Below are 22,577 nucleotides of genomic sequence, written 5' to 3' on the forward strand. Positions count from 1 at the left end.
GGCAGCCTCAGCCTGGTGGATCTGACCTCACAGGGGCTCTTTATATCCATATGCGGTGCGTGTATGTGTGTGTGTGTGTGTGTGTGTGTGTGTGTGTGTGTGTGTGTGTGTGTGTGTGTGTGTGTGTGTGTGTGTGTGTGTGCGTGCACGCGCACCTGCGCGTCTGCGTGTGTTCAGGCCACAAGCGTGTGTGCGGCCGGCGGAGTTTGTGTGTTTATGTGTGCATTTCATGCGCCGGTGACGTAACGTGGAGAAAACAGATCTCTCCCCAGAGGACTAGAGGAGGGCTTCAGGCTTTTCTCTTGGCCCCTTGTTCACCTCGCTGAGATTCCACCAGCGATTCCATCCGCCCGTCCACTCCTCACCCACAGTCCCTCGTCTGTCTGCATTTTACGGATTTACCCATTTGACTGATTCCCCTCCCAGCAACCCTGACCGTCTCTCCGCTTGACTCAAACCTCACACAGATTCCTACACCCCCGGTCTGTCTGTCCGTCTGCCTCTCTGTGTGTCCGTATATCCCCGGCCGTCTCTCTTAAACGGGGCCCGAAGCTATATGCAACATATTCCACTCACTCTTTGTTACAGTCTGGAGCGTCTCTGGTGACTGGGCCTCCAAAACCAGAGTCTGCGACCCAAAAACGAGGCAAATGCATAAATAATCATAGCCTGTGCCGTTCAACAACTGCGACCCCACAACTAGTCTACTACATCTATTGTAACTCCTTCCATGTGGGAACCGGGGGAGGCAGTGATCCATGTTTGGCTACTGACCTTCACTTAAAGAAAGAGTGTTTGGTAATGATGACTACTTTGAACTTAGACGTTCAGACTTTCCCGGTCCGGTTCCCTCCGTGACAGACCATGTCACAGAGGCTCCATCACTTAGCGGGTACAGTCATCGCCTTCTGCCCTTTCTTCTTGACTTTCTCCTCCCAATGCCCCCCTTATACTCCGGGCATTAAGATGACGCAGAGGGTTCAGGTAAAGTGTTACCAGATTACAACCAGATACTGCGGCCAGTGCCGGTCTGCCAGGGTATAGTTGCTGTGCTTGTTTAACCACCACTCAAATGCCTGACAGGGAGTCCTTGGTTCAATTCTCGGCCAGCTGGACCGTTTGCTGCATGTGACTCCAGTACTGTACCTATCGAATAAAGAAAAGCCCCCAAAAATAACAACTAAACAAAATGTGGGAGCCGCAAGTTCTCCCTCTCTGCTTCCTGAAAGGGACCCCTCACATGCGTAACAACAGTGAACACAATCAGTGTGGTCCACTGGGCCTCACACCAGCAGCATCGCATTACCTCGCCTCGCCTCCCTACTGTTCTACCCCGCTCTCTCACTTCTTTTCATCCTTCGCTCTTTTCTTTTCTCCTCTGACTCAGCCGTTTTGTAGGAAACTCCGATGCTTTGAAGAAGGGGAGAATCTTTCATTACTCGACAGCAAGGAGAGGGAAGGAAGGAGGAGGATGAGAGAGAGAATAACTGGTCCCATTGTCTTGACCCCCCCCCCACACACACACACACACACACACACACACACACCATGTACCTACCTATCCACCAATGATAATTGTCTTTGGCTAATTACAGAGAAACGCACCAACAGGTGTGGAGCTCCGCACCTGGGAAGAGTGCGAGTGTGTGTGACAGAAATAGTGTGTGTGTGTGTGTGTGTGTGTGTGTGTGTGTGTGTGTGTGTGTGTGTGTGTGTGTGTGTGTGTGTGTGTGTGTGTGTGTGTGTGTGTGTGTGTGTGTGTGTGTGTGTGTGTGTGTGTGTGTGTGATTGACTGGGGCTTACGGGGTGAAAGTGCAGCCTATGACATTTTCGTCTGTGTCAGGGACTGACTGCACACTACAGTGTATGTGTCATATATATGACACATGTGTCATAGGCTTACTAAATCCTTACATGTTACTTAATAACACTGAGAGTGTGCTACTTTAGACACAATATCACCCAGTCAGCTTGTGCCGATACTACCAGTCTCCAGGCCCATCTGCCTTTAATTATGAGGCATGGGGGGCTACATCTGTATTAGATTACTGGAAAGTTGAAATTAGCACACAAACACAGTCTCACTCTCACTCATACACCGCATTGAATTTCAAATGAGAGTGATTACAATTACTTAATTGATGAACCTCGACCACAGGGGGGCTCTTCGTATGATTCATGTACTATAACCGTCCCATGTCAATGGCATGTTTTTTGGGGTTGTCAGCATAGTTAGGAAAGCGAGACAACACTTGGTGATGTAATGAGTGTCTCTCACGGGACTTATGTTTTTGTGCTTTTTACCGGAGCCTGGAGGAATTCTGCTGAGAAGCTGACCGGAAGATTGTCAGAGAATTGGCTCGAAGCCACACAGCATTAAGAAGGGGCAAACAATAACTTGTGATACTGGAGAAATTTGACGTCAAAGATCCATGGGAAATAAGAGGCAGATCCATGACTCATTGAGGTGAAGGAGGCTCTTAGGCAGGCGAGTTGTATCCCCAAATACTCAAAACAATCCCGATGTGAGAAAGTGGTTGTCTTGTTTGTTTAAGACATCTGGTAGACGATCTACAAGGAGCATATGAACCGAAAGACCGACAGCAAGACTTTCAAGTCCAAACAGATGTTACTCACCCCGCATGACATCAGCCGTCTAGCAGCCTTTCCACGAAAACCACGCACTAATTTCTGCTTAATGAGATGGCCTACTACTGGACAATTACTTTTATGAGGCCAGCGCGGATATCCCACATTAATGAAACTGGGAAACACTAAAGCTACTGATGGGGCCACTTGTCACAGAAAGGAGGAAATTAAAAACCCTAAGTAGGCTACTGCAGCTTTAGTCACCCGTCTCTTGACCTTATTGTGGAGGGACAGCTCACCTTGGCAAAGGTGGCCTCTTGTGTGTGATATAGTCATGTAATATCATTCACCCATTTGAGTCATACGGTGCAAAATGCGAGCATTATTACAGGAAAATGGAATCTGTGTGTCTCTGGCACGGATTACAGTGTATTTAGTAACATTTCCCCCTCTTAGTCAAGTGAGCCTATAAGTGCAGACTCATCAGTTCACGTCAGAGTGGAGTGAGTCCTACGTCGCCACCTTGTGGAATGTTCCCCTTGGTTCTGGGGGCCAAGCAAGCCTCCAGGGGCCAGTTATCCCGGAACCAGGCTGCTCATAATCTCAGAATGAGGAAATTTTTAGGCCCTTTAGCTACATTGCCATATTTTCATATAAAATAACTAGTATCCTAAAAAACACTCCTTTCTATTCTATTAATACAGTGGTTCTCCACTTTTTCAATTTCAAGGACCCGGGTCCATTTGGTTCCATTTATATTCTCTCTGTGTTACAGACCCGTAAGGATCCATTTGGACCCCTGGTGGTCCCCGCCCCGGACCTGGCCTTGGGAACCACGAACCAGTACATTAAAAAAGTATAGCCCAATAAACACAAGGCTTTTATATACTCACATCCAAATTCCTTTCATGGTATGACTTTTATTTTGAGTCAAATCAGTGGCAATATATTCCCTTACATGAACATAATCTGACTGTTAATAAATGTACTGATATGTAATTGTCGGTATTAGTTCTACTTAATATCATTTTCATGTCTCAGATGATTTAGAGGAGAAAAAAATACACTGCTTCCAGGCAATGCAATACATAAAAATATGTAAAGGAAAAAAAATAAAATAAAAGGAGAAAAAGGAAAAGGAAAAAACTGTTTTTGTCCAGTCTACATTTTCCTAAGTGTTAAGCTTTGAAGCATCTCTTGATATCACGTTTCTATGTGTGTGACACCCATCTGCCATGAGACAAATTCTGGCTTGTTCAAAGCCGAGTCCTCTGATTGGCTGGGAGCTCGTCCTGGTCAAGTCCCCACAAGAAGCTCCGCAAGCGTGTCACTTCCTTTTGGAGCTCGGGGTTGGGGATTGGCTGGGACAGGTCCAGCCGAGGCGTCTCATTGGGAAGAATAAGTGGAGGATGGTCCAGGAAACTTTCAAAGATGTCTGCAAATGTCAGAGAGGGAACACCATGAGAAGAAATACACCAGACATGATAGCTGGAAGGGCATTCTTTACTGGGATTATAGACACCACAATGACGCAGTAGCAGGCACAACATGTATACTACTGACTGGAAATGCCTTTTAATGATAAAACCATGGAACAAACAATAAAGATTGCCAAGCAGCCCCCTGGCTGCAAGAGTTGACATGGTTAGCTACAGTACTAGTAATGCATGGCCAGCCATGTCTTTGATCAAGATAGACATCTAATATGCAATGAATTGATATTGACAGTTTAACCACTTGAACGCTATAGCATCCCTACAGTGGGTATGTCATAAAAGGCGAACTTCTGTGAAAATACATGTACATTTGGCGAAATGTACAATGTACTAATGTACAATGTACACAATGTACAACTACATGCTCAACAAGTTCAACAAGCTCAAAACGCAATGTGTTATCGTGAGCTTGTAGATATTTTCGACGAAGACATTTGGTGTAGAGGGAAGAAGGATTGAAATGGTAGGCTGTGTAGTTGTGCCGTTTTGTTTACCTCCACTCAGCTCAGTGCCAGGGGGAGGGGCCCAGGAGGCAGGTGGAGCTCTGGCTGGTCCCAGCTTGTAATGGGTGAGCAGGTGATGCAGCTGGGAGGGACTTAACAAGCAGTGGTCCTCCAATAGGCTGGTCCAGGATGACTGACAAATGACAGACAGAAGAATGACCATCAATATCCTGAAAGAGAGGAGGCTGGTGGTTCGGACAGTTAGGCCTATGCTGTGTTCATACCAGCGGCAACAAAGCGACAGGCTACAAGTCATTCTTAAAGGAAGCTAGAGCCTTGGAGCTACCAAGTGAGGCCCGACACTTGTCGCTGTGTGACCGGTGTGAGGCGCTGCAAATCTAAGTTGTGGTGGCCTGAACTTTCTTCAGCATGCTAATGACATGGCCATCAAACAATCAAATGTTTTTGTTTCACAATTTGTCTCTGTTCTGTAAATGGAAGAAAAAACTATTCTCTGTTAACCATTTCCCTGTGCTATTTAACCCTACTACACCGTCCAAGGTGACTTGGCAGCAATGTAGCTGGTCAGCCTTGTATTGGTGGTTTTGTAGCTTTGTCGCCGCTATTGTGAACGCAGCATCAACGTTCACTTACAGTGAGCACAGACCCAATCACCACAGTGTAGAACAGGATGGAGTTGTAAACACACTGGTCATGTACCAATAGTACATTACCTGAATGAGGCGGGTCTTAGGCACACACAGGAAGTTGACAGTGATGGACAGTTTCTTCAGGAACTCAGAGGCGATGTCTCCAAGTCCCGCTCCCTGTAGCCAGTCCAATACCAGGTCCAGGTTGGTGCGGATCTGGACCGCTCTGGACCAGGAGAACAGCCCATCTTCAAAAGATAAATAGAAAGTGGCAAAACTGTAATAATTCTGATTCATGGGAAATAAGACATTAAATCAATCTGTTATGCAGGTAAACACCTCCAGACCTTATTGTACAACAAAGTAGTGCATTCATTTATGAAAAACGTTGAAATATGGAGATACAAGGTTTCTGCCCAACAGCGATGATATGTTATATCCTGTCAGAATGCCCTTTAGCAAGGCACTGAACCCATACTTAGCAGAGTAAAGTATTGTACAGACACTCTCTCTCCAGAGAAACCAACAATGAATGATCCTTCAGCCAGTGTGTTGCACAACAACACTCTGCAGCAGTATAGAACCTACGGCTATTCTGCTTTTGGACAGCTAATCTAACCACTAGTCCCAGTAAAACACGCCTAGTGCTGCGGGGCAATATAGCAATATCAATATATCGGGATATGAGACTGAGATATCGTGCAGGTTCAGATTGTGGGTTCAGATTGGATAAAGACAGTAAATAATTGCATTACATAAGTAATTGATGTAATTTTCTTATTAAACTTACCTGTCTGTTCTAGCTGTTAGGGTTAGACGCTATTATTTGCCTTTACCCACTTAGTTTATATAGGCATGACGATGATGATTATTATAATTTTTTTAAAGAAATTGTGAAATCAGCAATAGTCACCCACACAATATTGATATCAAGGTACTTCCTAAAAATATTAGGATATTGACTTTGTCCATATCGCTCGGCCCTAAACACGGCCCTCGCCCACCTCTCTCAAGCAATGTGTTGAGCAAGGAGGTGTTGGTGAAGAAGAAGAGGTAGCCAAAGGTCTGGGAGGTGAGCGGCGGCGACAGGCACGCCTCCCGGGACATGGTCAGCGAGCAGCGGTACACGTCCACCAGCCCTGCCACGGTGGGGGGCAAATTGGACACGTCGTCCACCTCCCCTTCCCCTCCTGCACCGTCCCCGCCCGCCTCGGCCTCAGGCGACCGCGCTCCGTCCTTTTCCTTGTCCTTGTCCTCGCCGCCGGAAAACGGGTTGGTGTCCAGGAGCGCGGGGAGCAGTGAGTACAGGGTCTGTGGGGACACAGAGGAAATGTGAGCCAGTGGTGGGAAAGTAACTACTGTACTATATTTTGTTGCTGTCGGGCAGAAACCTCTTATCTCCATATGCTAACTTCAAACTTGATCATACTACAGTGTCACACAAAAGTATTCGCGCCGCGTTTCGAGCTTGCAGATCTGCTACTTTTGCTATCTTTGAATTTGAATCCTGAAAAGTAACAGTTTTGGACATACTGGTGTGAGGTTTCCATCCGAGACGATTTACTCAAGTACTGATTTTTTTTAAGGTAATTTTAACATTCCCTTTTTCGATACTTTATGCTTCTACTCTACTCCACTACATCTCAGAGGCAAATATCATTATTTTTTATCCACTACAATTATTTGAAAACTTTAGTTACTAGTTAGGCTACTTTGCATATTTACATTCTTTTTTACGTAAGCCCTATTTTATACTTTGGTTATTCAACAAGACCAGGAGACCTGGTTCTGCCAGACCCAGAATAAATTCCTAGTACGTAACACACCTACAAACCACTTTATAAGTTGAAATTTATAAGTTGGCCAATCGAAAAGAGGGACCGGGAGGAAAAACGTTGAACCGGGAGGAAAAACGTTGACCGGGAGGAAAACAGGGACAGACAAAGCCTCATGTAGACTTGACCCACTGGGTCTGGCAAAAATAGCCAATCTACAAGCTCACATCCCATAATGAGCATGTAGATCAGCTATTTTTGACAATGTTTTTGAAACATTGGGGGGGGTCAAAAGGGACATTCTGCATAATGAGTGCTTTAAGTATATCTTGATACCAATACTTTTACTCAAGTAACATTTTGAATGCAGGACTTTTACTTGTAATAAAATATTTTAACATTGTGCTATTGGTACTTTTACTTAAGGACTTCGTATGTACTTCTTCGACTGCTGCATGGAGAAATTCAATGATCTGAAAATGCGTGATTGCATACTGTACATGATGAATGGAGGAATGGAGAGTTCTCTTACCTTGGTGAGGTGATACACACACTGCTGGAAGGTATGCATGATGACGTCATCAAGCTGCGCCAAGGCCTCCGAACATGTGTCCATGTCGGCTGACAAAACAGGGTCTCCAGGAGCTTTAAGGACACAGTCATTGATATACAGGCTTACTTAAAGCTGTCAAACGGTAGTGGTTGCCTCTACACCACGTTGCGACAAGTTGTGAGCTTGTACGTACATAAGCTATTTTCAGCAAATGTTCGCCTATTTCCACCGACATGCCCAGAATAGGGAGCTAGTGTTCACGTGGTTAAAAAGGAATGATACTTTTATAGAGATGTGGTCTGAGTGCTGTTATCGGGAGATTTCAATACTCATTGGCGAGGTCAGAACTATGGTATAATAAACACTATGATCGTGTAATGGTAAAGACCCCAGGTCCCCTATGTTTGCCCACCCGACGTGCCCCCGTCTTGGCCTAGGATCACACTCTAGCAGAGCCCACTCACTCTTCTGACCCAGTCTTTCCCTATCGTTCCTATTGTCAGTCAGTGAAGGAAAATATCCAAAGGGAAGTAGATTGCCCCCCTTTCCTTCAAAAGAAACAGTATGTGCCAGCTTCAGATGTAGTACCAAGTGTGTTACAAGCCCTGTGATATTTCCTGCTATTGTAGGGCTTGACGTTGGCATGTCTTGTGGTTATTCTAAAGGTTATGGTCTTTGTAGGAGGCAATAATGACGGGACCTTTTGCGTTTGGCATTACTAAACTGCAGTTTTTTTGGGATTGTTTTGAAGTCACCCTCACCTTCAAACTCCCACTCCCTCTCCATGGCCTCCACTTTGACCTGGAAGAAGTTGAGGAGTTCTGTGGCGTTGGACATCCAGAACATGAGGGGGCGAAGGTCAGATGACAGCTTCTGTACACTGGGTGTGGTGATCTCCACCTCTGGATCCACGGAACTGCTCACAATATTGACACGCAGAAGGCTATAATGTCATAGCATTCTCTTGGGATGACTATAGTGTGTCATTATACGGTATATTAACAATTATAACTGTGCTTTTCATCACCACGACATTTTAATGTTTTCTAGCAAAGCCACAAAAATGTGACCCAAGCCATAACAGCACCAACTACAAACAAAACATGAATCAGTCAGCATGCTGTCAGTCTCTGGAAGGCATCTCTAAACAGAGGAAACGTGACGTTGTGCAAGAAATGTTCTTACTTCTGCGTGGGATGCTTATCCCCAAATTCCTTAATGTTATCCTGTAAAGAGAGAGTTGGAGGCAGAACAGAGGGGGGGGGGGGGAGAGAGAGAGAGAGAGAGAGAGAGAGAGAGAGAGAGAGAGAGTGAGAGTGGTCTGGGCTTAGTGTCAGGAGGGAACAGACAGACAGAGTCTGGTCCGGCCGCCAGAACAATTACAACACATTTTCCAGCAGGAGGGAAGTGACATCAGCTCATCCTCTGTTCCTGTCCACAGTCTGCCAGGCCACAGTGAAGGGCATCTGTCTGTCTCTCTCTCTCTGTGTGTGTGTGTGTGTGTGTGTGTGTGTGTGTGTGTGTGTGTGTGTGTGTGTGTGTGTGTGTGTGTGTGTGTGTGTGTGTGTGTGTGCGTGTGCGTGTGCGTGTGCGTGTGCGTGTGTGGCCGATACCAAATGGTCAGAGCAGGTTCAGGCAGGATTTCTTTACAGTTGCTGGTCAGTCTCAGTGCCACGGTTCTATTCTCAACCAATCACATACACACTTTACTAATAGAGCGCCCCATTTAAATGGGGAAGTTGGCATTGCTCATCTAGTTGCTGTGTTGTGTTTCTGCTGCCCTTCTAGGAATTGCTGCTCACTCTCCAGCACCCCAGCTACCACCTGTTGTTTTGGATCGGCTTTTACGTACTATAGGGGGATCGGAAGGTCCCAATTTGGTTGGGGAGATGTATGATGGTCCCTCACCAAACCAAATAAATGTATTGCTCATTTTATATAATCGAAAATGGGAACGACGTGGCTCCAGTGTGAATCTCACAGTACAGGTCAGCCTGTGACATCAGTTTTCTATGACATGTATATGACGAATGACAAAACATTTGGGCAAGGTTTCAGCCTGATCAGAGCCCCATTGACTTAAAGGTTTAAAACACGTGAAATAATAATTTGTGGAGGTACTTCAGTGGACTGCTGGTAGTGTGCACAAGAAATGTGGTGCTGATAGGTCCAGCAGTTCGCGATATTCGCACACACGCACACACACACACACACACACACACACACACACACACACACACACACACACACACACACACACACACACACACACACACACACACACCCCTCTTATAGACGTACGTCTGTCTAGACTCCTGCAGAGCGACGCCATAAAACTATTTTTTTTCAATTCGTGAGTTGACCTGGCTGAGCTAATAATAACTCATTATCTGCTCTCACACCATCATTTCGTAAGAGCCATCTGTGTAGGCCTACTTCAAAGATTTCAAATGAATTCCATTTCAGAAAATCTTGGATTCCGACCTGGTTATCGTGGTGGGTAGTCCCATGGCTCTTCCCTTCATCATAATACAAATATTTCTCATCATAACTCACCCACACTATTCCTTTGATGAGATTGGCTGCCTTGAGCAGTATCTGGGGTGTGAGAGCAGGGTCAAGATGCTTGGAGGCGTGGTCTATCATGATTGACAGGAGGTAGGCAGGGGCCAAGGGCCCAGCACCGGAGTCTGGGGATGAGTTTTTGGAGATGATCTCCTATAAGGGAAAATTGTAGGGGCAAACATTAAATTGGTGCCATCCTTGACTTTTTACATTTGACATGTTAGGCTATAATGTATTTCTTTTGCATTTTATGCTTTATTCAGATAAAGTAGAACAATGAACAGAGAGACAGGAAAGAGCAGCAGAGAGAGGAGGGATGAGATCCAGTAAAGTGTCTCAGATTCGAACTGGGGTCAGGTGCGAGAAGGACTGTAGCCTTATTTATGCAGCAGTAGACAGGTGCCCGTTGTAACCTGGGACCAGACGAATCTGCGAGTGCAAAAAAAAAATTTACTCTGCGATTGCAGTGATATAGTCTGGCTACGCGAGGCTATGCCTGTTGGGCACCGGCCTAATCGAACGAACGCTGCAAGTTGAGGACGATGCAAATAGGGAATGCATGCCCCACCCTTTTGTTATACCCGTTGTCTGTCTGTCTGTCAGTGTCCCTTTTGTGCACATATACTGTATGGAGATCTCAGTATCTGTCTGTATCCTGTGTCCCCTTTAATCCCTTATACTGTATGTATATATTCCTGATGTTATCAGTATATAGCCATGCCCATATATGGGCATATCGGGGGGATCAGCGGTTCTGGAAAGTCCTTGTGCAGTGGTAAATGTCTGTGGAAAATGTGTGGAGAATGTGCGGAGAATGTGTGAAGAATGCCTGAAGAGTGACTGTGAGAAGTAGACTGACTAAGTAATCAAATGGCAGGTGTGGGGAATTCGACAGGTGTGGTGAATTTGCCAAATCAAGCTTAGGCTGGGGTTGCCATGGCAATCAATTCCTCATTTGGGCCACAACCAGAGTCTTTTCTGATGGTTCTGGACAACAGCCTAACCGAACCCGACTCGAGGCCAGGCACTGCACTCCCTCGGGTCGTCTGCGACGTGTGTGGATTACAGACGTATGTACGTACGGACATTCCCTGCATTTATTTCTTTATTTAGTAGCTTTTTACCCTTTTCCTCCCCAATTTAGGAGTTTTGGTGTACCAATTGATTCCTCCCCACACATATGTGTCATGTCTGTTGTCACTGCTGTTGTATTCTACTGACTCACCTGCCAGTGAGGAGCCCCGACCGGGAGGACGTAGACTCGTAGAGCCTTCGTCCTATTCCTCCCGCTCAACACTCCCGGCTGACAGGTGCCACCCCACTCCCAGCCCGTAGGAGTGGATGCAGTGACTATTATCACCCTCCCCCGAACACGGGCCAATTGTGTTAGTGCAGACACTCGACAAAGCTGGATGCACCACGGTGGATTCAAACTCACAACCTCCGTGGTGGTGGGCACTGGCACTTAAAGGAGGAGTTCACCCAAAAAAAATCCTTATTTTCTATCAATTACACACCCCATGAAGCCTTGATTTCATGGATTTATTTTTGTTTTTGAGGCATTCCTAAGACAATAATTTGATGACCGTGTGTATTTCCGGTAGGAGACACAAATAATCTACTTTGTGTCTCCTACCGGATACATTAGCCGGTAGGAGACGGTAATCAAATTATTAGCTTAGGAATGCGACAAAAACAAAAAATTATCCATGGATTCAAGGCTTCATAGGGTGTGCAATTGATAGAAAATAAGTCATTTTTGGGGTGAACTCCTCCTTTAACCACTGCGCCATCCGAGCGCCCTGATTCTCTGCATTTATTGTAAGAAGATGTGCTCTTACTCGATTAGCCACTGGGGCTCCCCATGTTAGGTATTTATAAAACTGAACATTAAAGGGAAACATTGCAGATTTTCAACCTGAATCCTATTGTTCTGTGGTGAGGTAGAAATGTGAAAATATGACATAATACAATGCGTTAAAAAATGACAACCTACATAAAACAAACTTGTCCTTTAACCCCTTGTACTTAGTTGACTGAGGTCCACCAAGGATCTGTATTAAGTTCGCTATCCCTCTACACACCAAATTACTTTGCAACGCGTTGTGAGCTTGTAGTTCAGCTATTTCTGCCGGATGCCTGCCCCAGAGTAGGGACGCTATGGTTAATGTTGTTAACTAGGACTGTAGACCTCTTCTCAAGATGGAGCAGCCAATGGTAAGTTCAAGTTGTGTAAGGGTCAGCACTGCGGTGATAATAAAATCCTGTGAACCTCAGATGTTCATGTTAGAGTGAAGTGTCAGAGGGAGACACATGGACATGAGATAAGAAGAGAGGGTGGAAGGATTTTAGAAACAGCTCAGTTAAAAACCAGGGGCCTATCAGAGAGAGTAGAAGAGAACTATGTGATGGACTGCAGCCGAGTCAGGGGAGGACGGAGATGTGAGACACATGCAGCATCTTGAAGAAGCTGACGTTTTTAATTTGAAAACAAATTCTCACAACCTCCGTTCCCTGAACCTGCCACTTTTTACCGTCCCTCAACCGTCCACGGAATTTGGGAGGACGGCTTGTAGTTCTTAAGCTCTGCGGTCCTGGAAACGGCTCCAGAATGTCATGAAAGTGAAGCACTTATAAGTAATCCCTTTGGATGGTTTTAAAAGTTTACCTCAGACATTAAACCAATGTCCGCAACTGTTTTACTTTTTGCATTCATGTGTTTTATGTATTTTGTGTTTTTGCTTTGTGTTTTTTTATTGTATTCTATGTCGTAATCCCTGCCTGATTGCTTTCTTGGCCAGGGCTCCCTTTGCAAAAGAGATTTCGATCTCAGTGGAACTTCACCTGGTTAAATAAAAGTTAAACGCAAAAAGAAATACAGTTGGAAATGGAAGATAGAAAGTGATTCTGCTGTTCTGAATGGAACTGGAAGGTTGTCATCACTAGGGTTGGGATTTTAACGATTCTGGTTCCTTAACGATTCGCTCATAACGGTCCGATCCCTTAACGGTTCCCTTTAACCATTCCTATTGGGAGTTCCAAATGGACCCTTACAGGTCTGTAACTCTGAGAGTGTGCAAATGGAACCAAATGGACCGTTCCGGGTCCATTTGGTTCCATTTGCACACTCTCAGAGTTATGGTGGTCCTTGAAATAAAAAGGTTTGAGAACCATCGGTATTGTAATTGCATAGCAGACGTGAAGTCCACATAGCAGCTCTGACAATGTGATCAAAACCGGTTCCGGAAACGGTTCCAACTGTGATGGAACCGATTCCAGTTCCTCAATGTTGGATCCGGTTCCCCCCCGATTCCGGAATCCCGACCCAACAGTCACCGCGTCTCACCTGCAGCAGAGCGTCGGCGTGTCGGGGGTGGAACTTCAGCAGGGCCTCGGTGGATCCCAGGTACTGCCTCAGTGCCTCCTGGCGGTCCACCAGTCCTGACGGGCAGCAGGGCGTCGAGGAGGCGTCCGCCTGCCAGGGCAGAGCGAGCGCCAGCGGAGGAGCCGGGGTGACTCTGGGGTCGCGGTACAGGAAGAGGAAGTGGCCCCCCAGCCCGATCACGTCCCCCGGCTTCAGAGCGGCCTCCCGGTAGAGGGCCACGCCGTTGTGCGTGACGGCCCCTCCTCTGAAGGGCCGCATGAGAGCTATAAGGACAGAGAGGGATACAGTCTCTTTAGCGTTATACGATGACCACAACATGTGTCTGTATTCTTGCCTTTATGTATGTCTCTTGCTGTCTGTGAGAGGCAAAGTATAGGAGCTGAACTCTTCGGTGTCACATCTGGGACAGGTCTGCTTTCTGTCCCCTTTAGTCAAAACTGAATGTGGAAAAGCGGCGTTTCAGTTTAGATCACCAAATATCTGGAACAATCTCCCAGGAAAGCTCTCGGTTATTTTAAATCAAAGCTGAAGACTTTTCTGTTGCCGCTCCCTTTTATTGAGGCTTTTGATTCATTTCTTGCGCTGCGCTGCACTGTAACTTTATTTTCATATTTGTATCTGTTTTATTTGAGCTTGTTCTTATTTTCTATAATCTCTTTTGAATTGTATTATTAAATAATACAATTTATTTATATTTAATATGAATTAAAAGCACTATTCTGTGTAAAGCACTTTGAATTGCCTTGCTGTTGAAATGTGCTATATACAAAATAAACTTGCCTTGCCTTGCCTTCATGCCTTTGATCCAGGCAGCCACAGTCTAAATCTAACAGACCGATGTTATCACATCTCCTAAGTGCTGCACTCAATTCAAAAGACATGCAGACAGCTCACCGCCCATGCTGCTACTGTACTGTACCGGCCTCGGTCATTTTCTCCGCTTTACGTTGTTTGTTTTGATGTGTGTCCTCTGTTTGTGGATGTTGTTTATCTGCCATGCCTTGCTGCAACCCAAACTCCTTATCTTCTTCTACACAGAATGCGTGTGCACGGTACAACTGTTTTGAATTCTGGGGTTCTGTGCCACACCCTGTTGATTGCAGCGCGGACGTGAACGACTTGATTTTCTTTTGTTAAAGGAGAGTTGGCAGTCTGCTTCACCCCGCGCTTCTATTTTTGTTATAAGATAGTTTGGTGCAGTGGTTCTCAAACATTTCATGTCAAGGACAAGGACCCCCAAATTGCATTTGGCCACGGACCCCCATCTGAAAAGATTTTGTGCCAGGGACCCCCTTAGGAGAATATCTGTGTTGTTAATGTTCTAAATTTTCTAAATGTTTTGAAAATAGCAGCTCTACAATCTCACAACACGTTGCATCATGGCACATTGTAAGCTTGTAGATCAGCTATTTCCAAATAGCCGAAGTATAAAATAGAAAGTGGTTAAATTGTTCGTCATTTTGCTGGGGACCCCCTGGAAACCCCTCAAGGCTCTCTTGGGATCCTCGGAACCCACTTCGCGAACTACTTGTTTGGAAGGCATTTCAACGAACACAATTGGCTGTGTTCACAGGAAGGAAGCGGACCGGAGAGGGAGATCTCTAATGCACTAGTGACTCCTACAGGTTGTTCAGAGGGGGGCTGAACTGATAGGGGAACAGCGTGTTCCTCCCCATGCGTGTTACATGTGTTACATCTTCCTAAGAGAAACTCCTCACTGTCAGGTGAAAATAAGTGAAAGTGGCCGATGGTGTCAGAGGTGACACATGCTTGCATACCCTCCCGCTAATGAACCAACCAGTAGGGTTCAGCAGCGACAAGGGACTACATGCGCACAAGGGTCTTGGAAATGACAGAACAACAAAATTGTGAGAAAGGGGGGAGAAGATATTTGAAAAAATAATGAATTGAAGATACAATAGACAGAGGAGGTCAGGCACTAGTAGAACTCGGTTCTATTGGTCAGCTTGTGGGTCTGAAGACACATGTATGACATATAGCAAGGATGAACGAGAGGCCTTTTGTACCGTTTGAACCTCATTTGGACCTTGTTCCATACCTTGTCCAGAGGGTGTCTCAGGAACGGCGGAGTCTCTCCTGACCAGCAGGTGTCTGGCCAGGAGGTCAGGTGCGGACAGGAAGGTGTCCACCTTCAGCGGCCTCTTCCCCTTCCTCTCCCTCTCTCTGTCCTTCTCGCGCTCCCTCATCGTGGGCTTCCTCCCAAACACGTGTGTTTGCCCCACCATGATGTACAAAACAAAATCCTGAACATAAACACAGATAGGGAAGGAGAAAGATAAAGAGCATGGAGAGAGAGAGAGAGAGAGAGAGAGAGAGAGAGAGAGAGAGAGAGAGAGAGAGAGAGAGAGGACGGGAGGTCTGCTGTTATCTTCTAGGCTCTGTGCTCACGGTAATCTCTGATCTCCCAGATGTTAAGTTGCGCAGAAGGCAGGCAGATAAGGTATGAAGTGTGTCACAGTTTGCGACAATGGGGACCTGTGTGAGGTCATTGTGCGAGATGGAGTGATGTGCACAGAGGGGTTTTGTGCTGTCTGTGGAGGTATTGTTGAGGTATTGTGTTGCTGTGGAGCTTGTTTTGTGCTTGGCGTTGAATGGGAGAGGCTGTGTGAGAGGGATGGAAACAGTGATGGTATGTGGCGATTAGGGACATGCAGGTATGATGTCATGCGTAGGGGCGTGCACGCATTGTGCGCACGCGTGTGTCCCAGAGCGCGTACGGGAGCATCCGTGCGCACATCCGTGAGCGAGTCTGGAGGCGCGTGAGTGCTCACTGTACCGAAGGCCTAGTTTTAATGTGTTTATTGTGGTGTTGGCTGTGCGTGCGTGTGTGTGTGTGTGTGTGTGTGTGTGTGTGTGTGTGTGTGTGTGTGTGTGTGTGTGTGTGTGTGTGTTTGTTTGTGTTTATTATCATCTGATGGTGCATGTCTTGCCTTGCTCTGGTCGTAACCCTGGAGCAGAAGGAAGTAAGGACGATCCGTGGGCGGAAGGATCAAGCTTTGTGACATCACTTCCAGGTCGCAGCTGGAGTAGTCGTCCTTCTCTTCTTCTTTTGGTGGTTCCTTCATCCAACTCACCTTACCTTCACTCTTAGATGCTGTAGTCTGCAGTAGTGGGTTAAGGCATGTTGGTTAGAACACTTGATTTTCAAAAACTGTCTAAGACCATTTTACAAAACAATTGTGAAAATAGCAGATCTACAAGCTCACAACGGCTTGAATTGCAAGGCATTGTGAGCTTGGGAATTGGCTATTTTGGCCACACGACGCCATCGCACGTATCAAGTGGTTAAAAACCTCCCAGACCCTCAAACGTAAAAACCCCACAGAGCGCTCCCTCCATGTTAGACTGTGTTCCTCACCTCTCCAGGCTGTGGCATCATGCTCACAATGTTCTTCCGGTCATGCATCCCTCCACCGTTGTTAGGGAGGTTGCCGGAGCGACGAGGGTTGGTACCGACGTGGTTTCCTTGGCGACGGCGCAGGCTGATGTTCATGTCGCTGATGCTCCTCCTGAGCTCTGAGTTCCTGGGACGGTGACCACGCTCGAAGTCCTCTGGCTCGCCCCCCGAAGACATCCTGCCCCGTCTCCAGCTCACTCCTGGCACCCAGACAACCACAGCACAATTTAGCTGAGTCTAGTTTTGTGTCCTTTTGTGTATTTTTTTGTGACGTGGTGTACAGTAGATTACTTAGTAGTGTATGGTGTAGAGTAGTGGTTCACAGATGTTTTTTTTATCAAGGACCCCCAAATTGATTTGGGTATTTTGCGCATATTCTTCAAGATTCTTCAAAGATTTTCAAAGATTTTGAACAGCCGGGGGGAAAAATGGGGCTTAAGGGTTTTAACTGTTCATGCTCATGTAGCTGGGGACCCCCTTGAACCCCCTCAAGGACCCCTGGGGGTCCCTGGAACCCACTTTTGAGAACCAGTGGTGTAGAGTACTTATGATAGTACGTATGATAAAAAAATAAAATAAAATAAAAAGCTAAATACTAATATGTGCAGGTGATTTTTTTTTTTACCTGAGACAACATCTCACCTGGGTTTATTCAAGTTGAACAAGATAATGTTTCTGCACACATCCAACTCATATCTTAGACAAAACAACATCTACCTTGGTAATTCTCTCCCTCCCTCTCACGCTCCTTCTCTCTCTCACTCTCGTCTCTCTCGTACTCTTCCTTCTGCTGGATTTCGAAGCGGCGTTCGAATCCATCTTTGGGCCGCCACATGTCCACCAGCAGGAGGGGACATTCCCACGGGGCCACGCCTCTCCGACACTCCGTCTCCCATTGGAGGGCTCCACCTGCCAGCTGCATGGGCTTTCCGATGACATCACACAACAGGAAGTCCTCAGGGTTGTGTTTCTGGAGAACTGGGAGGTGATGAGAGGAAGGGAAGCGAAGGCAAAGGAGTGGGGGGGATTAGTTTTCCTCAACACTCTCTGAGTCTGTTTGTGTTTTTATTAAGTCATTTCCAGTTGGGTCCCAATGTTTTCTTTAATGTTTCGAACAAACCGGTACACAAACTGTAATGATCGTATCATAGCGAGGGTTCAAAATGAGAAAAATGGCCGCCCTCTACTAGGGCTGGGCAATTAACCGAAACCACATCGAAACCGATATTAACAACCAAAAGAAACGACTTAATCTTGCTCTTGTAGGTTAATCGAATAATCAAGAAGCAGGTTTATTTTATTTATTTCTTCTTATGTATCAACAAATCAACACAAAAACATTCTAATCGATTTTTTAATAATCAACCAAATTGATTAGTCTGATTAACCACTGTCTTATCCCAATATCATACTTCCTTGTACAATGGTGGCATAAAAAAATAGCTAAAATAGCCGATCTACAAGCTATGCGACCCGTTGTGAGCTTGTAGATCACTCTTACCTGTATCCTCCGTCTCGTCCCTCTCTCGCTCGGTGTAGCGCGTGATGACCTGGGCGATGAGCTGCCTGGCGGTGGAGTGAATGTTGGCTAGCAGGGAGCGGTAATTGGCCCCGCTGGAGAGAGCATCTCCGTAGATCTTGATGAGGCCGGGGGCCGAGGACGTGGCCGGGGGCAGGTAGTGGTGGGACGAGGGTGCGGCGGAGTGGGCCCACAGCTCTCTCTGACTCTCCCCCACCGCCCGGTCACGGTCGCTGTTAGAGCGCCCCCTCAGAAAGAGGTGGGACAGGCGCTTGGCGCGCGACTGGGGCCCGGCGGGCCGCGGCCGGAGGAAGGCCGGGGAGGGGGACGGGGATGGGGCCGGGGAAGCCAGGGAGGGGGTGGAGGCGGAGAGGGAAGAGGAAGGGGCCGAGGGGCCCTCGTGGAGCGAGGCTGCGTCAGAGCTGGTGGTGGATCTGAGAAGGACCAGAGGGCAGAGGGGAAGACAGATGGAGAGGAAGGGACTGGTCAGCTGTGAGTTATGACTGACTGGACATGCACAACATGGACGAGAATAACAACAGTGGGAAAGGTTGCAGGGTTCAGTGGGCACTGGTGGGTACTATTCTGCCCAGGGTTTGATTTGCTGAGGGGGGATGGGGGAGAAAGTATGCCTCTGCTTTAGATTGTTTGTTATTATGAGATCCAAAGCCTATAGCTGTATTCTTTGTAGCTGAAAACACAAAAGGTAGCCATTGCAGTAGAAGTAATGTAGCAGCTAATGCAAGATCGTTTTAGCAGATGTATACATCTTCCATACGACAATAGTCCTTACGTACTTAAAACATTCCGATGCGTAACCAGAGAATGACCTTGTGTGTGTGAAACAAATAATATTAAGGCAAAACATGAACATTTAACCAATTAAACCCTATATACTTCGTTGACTGGAGTCCCTCAGGGGTAAATTCTAGGCCCTTTCCTGTTTCCCTCCACACCAAATACTATAGTATGTTCAGCGAAAATAGATGATGTAAGCACACAACGCGTTGTAACACGTTGTGAGCTTGTAGCTCGTCTATTTTCTCTGAATGTTCACTTGCTCAGAAATGGGAGGCTAGGGTTTAAGTTAACAGAGCTCCAGACTGACTTGACTGAGATAGAGCTGGGCCAGCGGCCCCCGAGCTTGGCAAAGTGTTTCCGGGGAGAGTTGATCCAGAGACCCACTGGGAAATGAAGCTTTCTGAAGCGGGCGGGACTGCCAGACCCCTCCATCTGAGAGGAGGAATGGGGAGAGAGACAGAAATATGACAGAAAGACAAGAGACAGAGAGAGAGGCAGGAGTGAGGGAAGGAGAGGGTGAGCGTATAAGATGAGTGAGAAAGACAAGAGAGGGGACACAGAGAGAGAAACAGTTAATACATAAATATGTTGAGATAATCTGTCCCCTGCATTATGCATTATGGTGAGGAATGCGTATCAGCAACGCCAAGACGGAAACAATGTAACAATAGCATGACCTCATCATGCAGAAACACCAACAGGATCATACAGTAAACTGTCAACATGGTGTCAATCCAAAACACGGGGGAAAAAACAGAGCTCAAATCTCTCTAACCGTGCATCTCTCTTCTAAATATAGACCATAGTCATTTCTGTAGTCTCCAAACAGGAAGCATGTTTTGTGAGACTCAGGTCCAGCTGTCGTGATGAAAGGGAAATGCCTGCTCTAACGGACACAAGCCTGTCTGTCCTTCAATCTGATGGCTATAAAGCAGTGGTTCTCAAACTTCTTCATGCCAAGGATGCCAAATTAATAGGTATGTGGCCTCACATCTGAAAACATTTTGTGCTAGGAACCCCTATACAAGATTTGTGTTGTAAAAATGATTCAAAATGATTAATTTTCTATCTAGTGTAAATTGGCTATTTTAAAATAGCCGATTTATAGTGTATACTGTAGGTTTAAAGTGGTTCAACCGATATATTATAACTATATGGGTTCAACTGATTTTGATGCTATATTAACTAATTTAGCTGGGGACCCCCTGGAACACCCCCAAGGACCCCTGTCGGTCCCCGGACCCCACTTTGAGAAGCAGTGCTCTAAAGAAAACAGCCTGTCTGTCCTTCCATACGATGTCTGAATCACCACACACATGACATCACAACCATTACACTTGGGGTTTCCTTCATACTACAGGTGGGATTTGTAGGTAGGTTAAGTTATAGTCATTAGTAAGTGTTCACACCTGAGGCATAAAAGTGTAATACTGGTTTATTCATTAAATATTCACTAGTTTGTTAGTTTGTTTATTTATGTTTTTCTTTTTTGTGTGTGAAATAATTTCGCTGAAATAATAGCTCAAATGTGTTTTCTTTCTAAACTTTCTTTAACCTGCACAGTTTAGTTGTATTTAGTTGCTGTGTTTACCAGTTATACTACCGTGTTCTATCATTGTGCAAATAAGATAACATAGTCTAAACTAAACTGATAAGCCTTTGAATCAAATATGAAACCCTTGAATTGCGCATCCATATCTCAACCATTGTTTTCAATGTTATTCTTCTGTACAGGAAGTATAGATTACGTTGTCATTGGGTCCCACATGAACATGGTGAAAACTATAGAAAACTAATATACATTAATACAATATACTGTACACAGACATTTGAGGTTTTGTAAACACTTACCCACAGCCTCTTCTGATCTGTTTTCTAATGTATAACAGATATCCTTTGCAAAAGACGTTGTCCCAGGCTAAACGCAAATACGCAACTCAAAGCAAATTAAAAACAGAGCCATTTTCTCTCTCCCCACGACAAAAACTCCATCTTTCAAAGGTCTCCGCCTGTCACTTATCAATGTACCCTTCACTAATACTCACTGTCCATTACTTCTCACTTTTAAAGACAAAATAGCTTTCTTTCCCCCCACAATCCGGACAAAAAGTGCTCCGTCTCTCTGCCCTTGGTTTCTCTGCCTCTCTGGGTCTATAGATAGAGAAACAGGCCTATTGTTCTAAGTGACAGAATTTCCTTCCTTTGCTGTGGACAACACCTATATCCTGAGTGAGAGAGAGAGAAAGAGGGAGAAAATGGGGAGAGAGCAGCAGAAGGGGAATTTACACACACATACGGGTCTTTGAGGCCTTGCTTGCCATATTGTATATACTGTACTTAAACAAAAAACATAACATTAATTCAGTGGAGTCCTAACTCCCCTCCAAACTAGCTAACTGGGAGCAGTTGGACCCTGCAGCATGGGAAACAAAAATAATCTCGGATAAAATCGAGGCAGGGAGTCAATGAGGCCTAGCGACCAGTGAATCTGGACAATGCCTTATATTAAAAAGGTACAGCCGACTGAGCAGAGCTCTAAATATTGTGTAAATGTGCAGCTAAGACTATGTCGCGGAATTCTGAATCAATCAGTTAATTGATGAGTATATAGGAGTCGAGACAATATTCTAGGTGGTGATGATTCTAGGTGGTGATGGTTCTGCTTTAATGTACATAATATCATGGGAAGAAATACAATAGCAGGTCAGAGGTACGGTAGTTCTGCCAAAGAGCACAGGTCTCAAACCATAGTTATACTGGCTGCTACCAGGACAAGCTGAACCATAACAAGATAGGCTGTACCAAAACAATAGCTATCAGGCCTAGTAGAGACATCTAGGCTCTCACAAGCTACCAAATAGCATACTGTATTATAATACAGTATGCTATTTGGTAGCTTGTGAGATATAAAGGTTAGAAATATAAAGGTTAGATATAAGCAACCATAATAACAATATAGTATAATGAATATTTCTTCTGCAACTACAAACATCAAACAAACTGTGTCTCAATGATAAATAGATGGGAGAGAACTTTGTCTGGTCGTCTATCAGCAACATCACAATACAAACAAAGAGTTTGGAGTCCAAATGAGACGTTCCTGTGTCTGGAAATAGTGATACCTACTCAATTGGAAAAGCAACATTTGAACACATTATGACACTGAATGATGACCTTCAGATAATGAATATTGAGTTGACATTTCTGAAGAAGAGACGTCGATATTGTTTATGTCTAGAAAAGGGCTCCGTTTTAGCTTTTAGTTTTGCTGAAAAGAGGAAGGAGGAAACGGCGAGACAGGAAGTTAGAGGGACAGAGACACCTGCGACCTTTGACCTCATCTACTACAGGAAGATGGTGACAGGAAGAGAAAGGAGAGACGG

The 22,577-nt window shown here is 45.6% G+C and overlaps 1 protein-coding gene across 2 annotated transcripts; it reads right to left on the reverse strand.

Moving 5' to 3' along the window:
• Positions 1-3,502: 3,502 nt before the first annotated feature.
• On the reverse strand, positions 3,503-21,316 carry rasip1 (Ras interacting protein 1). 2 transcript variants are annotated; one of them, XM_080427481.1, is made up of 16 exons: positions 21,046-21,316; positions 19,502-19,626; positions 18,376-18,827; positions 17,592-17,852; positions 16,836-17,074; positions 16,408-16,578; positions 15,516-15,720; positions 13,418-13,719; positions 10,063-10,224; positions 8,692-8,732; positions 8,268-8,422; positions 7,486-7,598; positions 6,183-6,489; positions 5,263-5,426; positions 4,580-4,721; positions 3,503-4,024 (listed from the first exon to the last, which is right to left on the reverse strand). In XM_080427481.1, the coding sequence occupies exons 2-16, from the start codon at positions 19,624-19,626 to the stop codon at positions 3,846-3,848; spliced, it is 3,018 nt and encodes a 1,005-aa protein (XP_080283607.1). In that variant the 5' UTR covers positions 21,046-21,316; the 3' UTR covers positions 3,503-3,845. The 2 variants fall into 2 exon arrangements, with proteins under 2 accessions (XP_080283607.1, XP_080283606.1); XM_080427480.1 differs by having other exon boundaries at positions 8,268-8,425.
• Between the last annotated feature and the right edge of the window lie 1,261 nt (positions 21,317-22,577).

Source organism: Gymnoscopelus braueri (genome assembly GCF_963280865.1).
Source record: "Gymnoscopelus braueri genome assembly, chromosome: 4".
In the NCBI taxonomy this organism is placed as follows: Eukaryota; Metazoa; Chordata; class Actinopteri; order Myctophiformes; family Myctophidae; genus Gymnoscopelus; species Gymnoscopelus braueri.